Consider the following 9553-nt stretch of genomic DNA (forward strand, 5'->3'; position numbering starts at 1 on the left):
GGTGGAATCATTATGATTTGGCTCAAATTGCTATTATTGTTCGATTTTAAGGTTTTACAATATATGTAAGAATTTCATTGCCTAGTTTTAGGATATCTTCCACTAAGTTTTTATCTTGGTTAGTGTTTAGCTTATCTCTCTTAATTTTAGGTAATTACTTGGTTAATTCCATGCTTGTTGTTTACCCAAATTGTGTAAACTTCACTAACATATGTTTTGATCATGTTTTAACTTAGTAACCAAACGACAAATTGTTCAATTCTCAGCCATTGAACACATAATTAGGGAGTCACGTCAGAAATATCTCATGCTTTAATTAATAACCACCTATCGTGTCAAAATTAAGATATAACGATAACATTAATTAACTAATCTTTGGTACATACGTGTCACTATAGAAGACGTCAACCAAGTTAGCCCCCCTTCCACTTTGGTCCTTATTTTACCTAATATGATTAATTGGTTATCATCTGTTTGTCGCCACCACCCCACACATAAAACATGCACATTCTATGTTCCCGTATAAATAATATTTATCAACAAAACTTATTTGTCCAAAAAAACAAGAAAAATGAAGGTATGCAATGGTTATTAACTTATTATTCATTTATTCATTAGCTACATGTTATATTTAAAGTTTATATGTCATAACTAATGATTTCATTTTGCATTTTGTTAACCTACAGATCTTCAGCTGGGTTCATCGTCAATTTCTTCGTAAAGATGCATATAAGAAGGATGATAATATTAATAATGACAAGGTAGCATTGCTTGAAAATGAAGGTTTTGCCGGTGCATGCAACGGCTGGAACGATGGTTTACTCGCCATTGGCACATTTGGGGTCGATCTGTATCAAGATTTTAAGCACAAAGAAGATACATTTATGAGTAATAAAGTGATATTCGTAGATGTTAATGGTGATGATCATGATCATGATCATGATCATGATCATGATGAAGAAATGGAAAGTCCTTTGGTGCCAAAAGCTTCTAAACATGGGGTTGATCATGTTGAGAAACATAGTCTTTCACCATGTGTTGAAGTTGCTAAAAATAAAAATCATCAAGAAGATGATGTTGTTGTGAAAGATTTAACTAAGGGTAAGAAGGGCGGAGAGCGAATAACTCTTGCTGACTTGCTTCGGGTGGATTCTGAAGATAACTTACTCAAGAATGACGAGTTAGCCGATGATCCTAAGATCAATGTTGGTAACAATAATGCTAACAAGATTGGTAATACTAGCACCGGATCCATTAAGAGTTTCTTGGTCTCAAAGGCAAAGAAGAAGCCTGGAAAAGATGATTCAGCTCAACCGATCAAGAAAACAAAACAAGTGAGTTTCTTGTTTGATCACTAAATATCATATGCACATACCAATCATATTCTGAGTTAAGGATCTTAGTTTGTATCTAATCTTGTTATTACAGGGCCGCCCCGTATAACGCTTATCAACCTAAGCTATGGCCTAGGACCACCCAAAAACAAGGGCCTGCAGTTTTATTTCTTTTCATATATTAGACTTGGTTTTTTTTTTTGCCATTTAAACAACGTTTCTAGGCCCAATATTTAGGATTTTACACTAGGAGTCCGCACTATCCACGCACGCAACACATCAACCCTTATTGGCGTCTTTTGAGTAAACAATGTGAAATTGATCGCGGATTGAGTGAAATTAGGGACAATATTAGGAAAAATCATCGCTCTGGTTATTCAATGTCTCAAATTTCAATCTCAATTCATTTATACCAATAATAAGGCCCTGATTTGTAGTTCGCTTAGGGCCTCAAGAAACGTTGGAACGACCCTGATTATTATTACATATAATGTTGTTATTATTGTACAAATGAGTCTTAACATAAAAATACCCTTAGCGTAAGAAGTGAAGGAACATTTTTTTTTTCTTTTGAATTTTTTTCCCTACTATTTAAGAATGGTGTTTAATTGCAAAATGTAAAAAAAAATCATGATTTTATACGAGTAGAGTAATTATGTAATTTTGTAGAGTAATTATAATTCTCTTACAATAGTTACTCTAGTACTGTAAAATCACGATTTTTTTTTTACATTTTGCAATTAAACACCATTCTTAAGTAGTAGGGAAAAAATTTAAAAAAAAAATCCCTTGTTCATTTCTTAAGAATATTTTGTATGTTAAAGACTCATTTATATTTGTATTTGATATTTACACTACTACAGTTTATGAGAAAGATGTTGAGGAAGAAGATCCATCCAACTATTGGGATTCAAAAGATGGACGTTGGTCATGCGCATGCTACCTCATGAATGGGTCTTCAAAACTCAAGGTATCATATTAATGACATGAAGATCTAGTGCAAGTATGTATTACTTCTGATCTCTATCATAAACGTTGTGGTCTAACTTATGTTTTCTTTGCCTTGACTCAGTTTGTCCACAATGGGCGCAATCGAGGAGTACGTGTATTTTGCAGTTATCTTTCAGTTATTATTTGCTGTTTCTGTAATCTGTTGACCGTGTGTTTCATTGGTTGCACTTTGTAAGTTGTGTTACGCCATGTTATTAACTTCTCGATTTTTGTTAGTTTTGCTCGATGGAACAAGCCTTTGGATTACATTTGGTTAGTCCTTATCCTTTCTTTTTAACAATAAAGCTAGGATTTTCTGTTAACGGGTTAACCTTTTCAATGGATAACAACTAGTCTTAAGCTCCCCATGTTGTGTCGGGTTCATACAACCGTGCCGAATAGCACCAATGCCAGACCATCACCCCAACACCGAAAAAACTCCAAACAGAAAGAAATTTTATAAGAAAAAAATAAACCAATGGAGTGCGGCGGGGGTGTAAAATCATGTCAAATAGCACCAGTGTCACACCACTACCTCAACACCGAAAAGACTCGTAAAACAAAAAGGAACAAAAATGAAAAAATAAAACCAATTGACTCAAGCGGAGGTTGTTGTTAAAATAGCTCGAGCCGAGTCGAGCCACTCTCGAGCTTTAAGTTTTACTCGCAAGCCAAGCTCGAGCTCAAATAAGTAGGCTCGAACCGAGCCGAGCTCAAGCTTCATAAAAACATGACGAACCGAGCTCGTTTACACCCCTATTCCCGCTTATCTTATTTCATCACTTCGTGTTATGTCTCTTAATTAAAAAAAATTAAATAAAAAGACAAGATAATAAAATTTAGTTATTCATGGTTTCAATAATACGTTATCTCAAAATATCCTTTTATATTTTCTAAATATTCATTACCAACCATTTATTCAATCTGTGTACTACATGAGTTTCTAACATAATAAACTAAATTAAAAATCAATCACACAATTATTAAAAATCAAGAAAAATTTAACATCAATTACACAATTATTCATAATTACCGCTTGCATAGGAATGCCATTGTAGGCTTTTATCTGATTGTTAGACCATACGGTGTGGCAATCTAAAGGTGGATTGTGGAGTGACATGGCCTCCTGGCCATGATTTGCACACCACCCTGAGATTTCGTGAACGCTAGGCTCGTGAAGGCTTCCACGATGGCCACGGGCACCATTTGACCATTGAAAGAGTCGTTGGCTCATTGAAAAAGCAAATTTTCTTTTATCCTATTTAATCATATTTCGCAATATCTTTCACACAATCTCTACCCTTTATACAAACCATTTTCACATTCCACACTTCACAGTCTCCTTTTTTTTCATGAATACTACACAATCTCCTTTCTTTCAAATGACAAAATGGACCGAACAAGAAGAAATCACATTGGCGAGGGCTTGGCTTAGTCTCGCCGAGAATAAGGCTCGAGGCTCGTGTGAGATGTGGCTTCAAATCATTGGAGTATTTCATGAAAAAATGGGTAACAAAATGCGCGGGGATACGTGATCATTTCGAGGTGGCATACAAAATGTGCGGGGTATAATGCTCAAAGAAGTGATGAACAACAAACAAATGCAAAACGAGGAGTAAGCGATTTAGATGGCTCTTCGTGAGTATAAAAGGACATTTGAGTCCAAAGAACTTGATTCTTACGTTAAGCTTGGAAGATTGTGAGAACTCATCCTCAATGGAAAGAATTTCTTTAGTTTTAGTTTTATGCATTTTATTATTTTAAGTTATGTATTTTTATATGTTTAAATGAAAATTTAGTCATTTCTAATTGTTTAATTTATTTTTTTTATTTTTTGCATTTAAGTTATGTATTTTTTGGAATATTAATGAAAATTTATTGTTTGTTTAAGAGTTAAATGCCATTTTAGTCTTTGTGTTTGAGCCATTTTCCCAATTTAGTTCAAAGGTTTCATTTTTCTCCTCTAGGTCCAAAAAGGTTTCACCATTGCCATTTTAGTCCACTGGGTTAACTTCATTCATTTTTTCTGTTAACGAGAAGGGTCATTCGGTCATTTTATATAGCCGAATTGGCCTTTTAGTTAACAGTATTACATATAAAATGACTGAATTACCCTTATCGTTAGTAGAAAAAAGGATGAAGTCAGTGGCGGAACTAGAAGAACAATTCAGGAGTATCCCAATTTTTTATTGATCGTACATTCATACAATATATTTTTTTACCGTACATTTATACAATCAAATACACAATGGCAGCAGAAGTTAGTAACTTTACTATAACCTAAAATCCAGTTTTGATCCTTTCGTGCTAGAACAACTTTGCTTAGACAGTGATGGAACCAGAAACTTTTAGTTGGTTAGTGTATTCACTGATAATTTCATTAGGATGTATATATTAAATGTATAGAATAAATAATATTAATCACTAAAAGTTAACAAAATAAAATTATAACCTACGATAATGTATAGCAGAGTAATCAACAAAAACGAAATTAGTTTATCATTTCTTAAAGATGATGTGTAGACTAGAGAAATCAACAAAAACTCAATTACTTTATCACTTTTAAAGCTAACACAAAAATTTCTTATAAAATAAATATATTGAAAAACAGTAAACAAGCCATAAAATTGCTTTGACTAAAACATGTTGTCAGTCAACTTGCTTGATGTACTGTCCTTTTTAAATGCCATAAAATAAATATAAGGGGTAATCTCCAAAATAGCTAAGACTTGGTCAACATTTCAAAAATAGCCAACTGAAACCCCTTATAGAGGGGTTTCACAAATTCCCACGCGTCTCAAGACGTTTCCTCATCAGCCATCCACCGAAAGCCACGTGTCCACAAGTGCTGAAACGTCTCAGAACAGAACACTGAAACGTCTCAGGTGAAACGTCTCTGCTGTTTTCTCTCTCTACAACCGCTCGTTTTCCGGCAATCTTCTCCGGCGATTAGGTTTTGACGTCAGCGAAGTTGTGGTAGGTGACGGTGATAAAACCCAGATGGTTTTGAGCGACAACGCAGCCACATCGTATGCTGATGCTACCATCTCCGGCCTTGGGTAAGTCCCCAGCCAAATACGCTTGCTTGTACGTGGCTCCCGAATCTCCGAAACCCATTTGCCACTGCGACTTCGTATCCCACGATATGTAGGATGTTTTCCGGTGGCATTTGGGCTGCTGCGGCGGTTAGAGGTGCTCACGACATTGGTTTTGGCTGGTAACTCAACTTCCAAAATTTTAGGATTTTGTGGTGGAGGTGGAGGAGGGGGGTCAGCCATCTATGGGTGTGTATATATGACTGAGTACAAAAGTGTCGTGTGTTGAACAAATAGGACGGGGAGATGGATTTACCAAAAAGATGTATGTCTTGCAAATGAGGTAAATTAAGATGATATATATGAGTCTATCTATATCTATGTATGTGTGAATTGAAGTGATAAAAACGGTGGGGAATTAGTGGGCAACATGTGTGGCGGTATTTGAAGAGATTTATGGTATTTGCCCATGGTTTTAAAAAGAAAAAATGGGGTCACTGACAAGACAAGAGAGAGAGGTAAGAGTTTTGGTGTTTCCCAAGACAAGACTGTCATGTGCACGTTATCTTTAATAGCTTTATATATTTCTTTTGTGGACACGTGGCATTCGTGGATTGGTTGCTGGTTGAGACATTTCAGGTTTGAGGAAAAGTCTTAAAGAGACGTTTGAATTGGCTATTTTTGAAACTTAGGAAAAGTCTTGGCTATTTTGGCTATTTCCCCTAAATATAAATTAAAAGCAGTACCATTCATCTTCTTCTTTCTCTGCTAAGACTTCATCGTATGGAAAGCAAAAAAATCCACCATGATGATATCCATCTTTTGATCTCCTATTTTTCACTTCTAGTGTTTTCCTGTGGTTCTTAGATGTGCTTAGGGGTATCCTAATATTAATTTGATCAAGGGTATCCGATAAATGAAACAGAGAAAAAATAGCACTTAGCCAAGAAAGTTGAGGGGTATCCCGGGCAACCCCTGGGATACCTATGGATCCGCCCCTGGATGAAGTTAACCCAGTGGACTAAAATGGCAACGGTAAAACCTTTTTGGACCCACATGCGAAAATGAAACATTTGGACTAAACTGGCAAAATGACCCAAACCATAAGAACTAAAATGGCATTTAACTCTTTGTTTAAAATTAAATGATTTGGAGAAATAAAAAAAAAGAGGAGGGTATAGTGGATGGTAGTGAACCAGATCTCATGTATGTTTAGTGGAAAATAAATACGATGGAAGGGGATGTTGCCCGACGCTGATGTAGAGAATGGTGATGATGATTCTCAAATTAACCAAACCTTATAGTCTTAGGGGGATTATATTGGAACACCGGGGATTCTATCCTCATACTTTGACTGGTCCAATACGCATCGTATAGGCCTATACGATGCGTATTGGTTAAGGTTTAGACAAGGCACAGTGACAGTGGTAGTGGCAGTGTGTGTCTAGTGGATGGCCTGTACATATATGATCCGTATAGAAGACCTGAATTTTTTGAAGTTGAATTTTGGTGTTTTGGGTGTGTTTTTGGTTGAATTTTGGTGCTTTGGGTGTTTTGGGTGTGGTTATTGCTGTTTTATAAATCAATAAAGTTGAAGTTTTTTCGTGAGTTGTCGTATTTTATATTTTGTATGATATTTTTTCATGACTTGTTGTATGGTATATTTGGTATGATGTTTTATCATTACTTATCGTATTATATCACATCGTAGTGTTCTATCGTATTAAACATTATACATAACCAACCAAACATACATAAACATTGTAAATAAAACATCGCAAAACATAATTAAACTGAAACGGAAAATTTAAATATATAAGAAGTTTGTATGTACAAGACATAATACAAAAAAAGGTAACAACCATTCTAAGGATCCTGAGTGGTGCCCAAATATACGGTTTATATACGCTATAAAATACATTAAAAAAAGAGGGATCGAATATAACATACATGTATATGAATGATGTCCGTATAGAGAGCGTATGTGTGTGTTGGTGTGTGTGGGTTCGTATTGAGATTGAGATGATAACCCCCTGTCATTCAGGGGGCTTTTTTTTGTTTTTAAGTTAAAGTTTTGTTGCTATAAATTCGAGTTCGTCTATATTTTACATCAGCTCACAGCATAAGTTCACGTTTTTCTTTGTCTACGTTTGACGTTACGTGACGAAATAAGTTCACATTTTTGTTTTATGATTTTCTGGGTTCTGGTCGGTATTTGCATACTACTTAACACAGTTTTACAAGCTACCATCCCGCAACGCGAGAGTTAAACACTAGTTACCAACAAAACTCGTCTGTCAAATTAACAAATAATATAATACTTGTAACATGCTTCTCTTTTACAAACTAACAAATTTGTTGTCTTTTTATATGACTCAAATTTGATTATATTTATTTATAAGAACATACCCTTTCTCATTAATTTTTGAAGCAACAAAACCAAAACGTCAATTACAGATTTGGTTTTGACTCATAATTTTACCATACTAACACATGCTCACCCATAACTAAAGCAAGTAGCAAAACTGTGTGTTATGAACAAACAATGGGGCGTAGAACCGCGACTACATAGAACACCTCCTCTTAGGGCATGAAATGGGCGTGGGGGTAAAAACGTGGTTGCACTCATGAGTGCTGGGACTTCGGTAGATTTTTTTCTTTCAATCTAATACACTCAACCAATCTATGAGTTCCACTTGTCCATTTCTTTTTTAGAGTAAACTGCCATTTTGGTCCCTGTGGTTTAGGCACTTTTGTCATTTTAGTCTAAATCTCAAACTGTTTAAATCTGGGTCCCAGTGATTTCACTTTTATTGCCATTTTAGTCCAAAATCCAAAAACCCCTGACTGTTGAAAGCTGATTGTTTTGTCTTTTTGTGCAAGGGCATTTTGGTCATTCTGATTTACTCTTCTAATAAACTAAAACAAAATTAATTATATATTATATAATATATATATAACTCTCTCTCTCTCTCTCACTAAAACACATATACACACTCTCTCTCTCTCTCATCTTTCTCATTTCATAACAAAACCTTAACCCCATTGTTCTTTTCTGCAAACCACATCCACCACACCCTCTGCCACTCTCTCTCGACTCTCGACTGAGCCCCGGCGACTTGAGCAGAATCCTGCCGGCCGGCGGCCGTTCTTTTGACGACGGGAACCCACAACCACCTCTCCATACACACCCACACCCCTCCTTCTTCGATAACCACACACCCACACCCAAATCAGACCGGTAGCGGCGGCACGGTAACGAAATCAGTGGAGTAGAGAGAGAGATGGAAGAGAGAGAACCGGCGGAGCCTGTGTCGTCTCTGACGACCGTAGAGTTACAGGTGATGGGGTTTCACGATGTTGATGTCGCTGATGATGACGACGGCAATCACCGTCCGGCCACGACTCCGGCGGATGAAACCCAAGTCAGTCCGGAAAGCATTTCAACCCGTCATCTCCTTCTCTTTTCTTTAAGATCTGTGAAGATCTATCTATTTTCTTTGGCCCGTTGTGGTTGACGTTTCAGGTGAAGGAGGTGGTGGTTCTCCGACAAATTGTTGGTGATCGACGGCAGGAAGCAGAGAACCACCGCCGGCCAGCGGCAGTGTGATTGTGGGTGTTTATGGAAGATGGAGTTTGGGTGTTGTGGATGAGGAGATGGGATCAATCTACTGGCCGTAGATTCAGAAGATGGAGTTTGGGTGTTGTGGATGAGGAGATGGGATCTGTCGTCGGTGGTGATTGTAGGTGTTTATGCACAGCTCTGTGTTGTTCAACAGTTCCAAAGATTCAGAAGCCGTCGTCGGTGGTGATTATGGGTGTTTATGGAAGATTCAGAGTCTGTATTGTTCAATTGTTCCGTCGTCGGTAAGTGGTCGGAGGTGGTAGTGAGGATGTGTGTTTTAGAGAGAGAGAGAGAGAGAGAGAGAGTATGTGTGTTTTAGAGAGAGAGAGAGTTATATATATTATATAATCTATAACTAATTTTGTTTTAATTTATTAGAATTACTAACATAGTTTTTTTAAAATATTAAAATCAGAATGACCAAAATGCCCTTGCACAAAAGGACAAAACAATCAGCTTTCAACAGTCAAAATAGGGGGTTTTTGGATTTTGGACTAAAATGACAATAAAAGTGAAACTACAGGGACCCGGATTTAAAAAGTTTGAGATTTGGACTAAAATGGCAAAAG

At 36.5% G+C, this 9553-nt stretch overlaps 2 protein-coding genes across 2 annotated transcripts; one reads left to right on the top strand and one right to left on the bottom strand.

The window, feature by feature from the left end:
- The first annotated feature begins 476 nt into the window (after positions 1 to 476).
- LOC110916008 lies at positions 477 to 2591 on the top strand. Its single transcript, XM_022160759.2, has 4 exons — positions 477 to 577; positions 687 to 1334; positions 2198 to 2304; positions 2407 to 2591. The coding sequence occupies exons 1-3, from the start codon at positions 572 to 574 to the stop codon at positions 2282 to 2284; spliced, it is 741 nt and encodes a 246-aa protein (XP_022016451.1). The 5' UTR covers positions 477 to 571; the 3' UTR covers positions 2285 to 2304; positions 2407 to 2591.
- Positions 2592 to 5236: 2645 nt separating this feature from the next.
- Positions 5237 to 5602, bottom strand: LOC110920083 (dehydration-responsive element-binding protein 3-like). Its single transcript, XM_022164319.1, has one exon. The coding sequence runs from the start codon at positions 5600 to 5602 to the stop codon at positions 5237 to 5239; it is 366 nt and encodes a 121-aa protein (XP_022020011.1).
- Positions 5603 to 9553: the final 3951 nt, after the last annotated feature.

The sequence above is a fragment of the Helianthus annuus genome, chromosome 16 (assembly GCF_002127325.2).
Source record: "Helianthus annuus cultivar XRQ/B chromosome 16, HanXRQr2.0-SUNRISE, whole genome shotgun sequence".
NCBI lineage: Eukaryota > Viridiplantae > Streptophyta > Magnoliopsida > Asterales > Asteraceae > Helianthus > Helianthus annuus.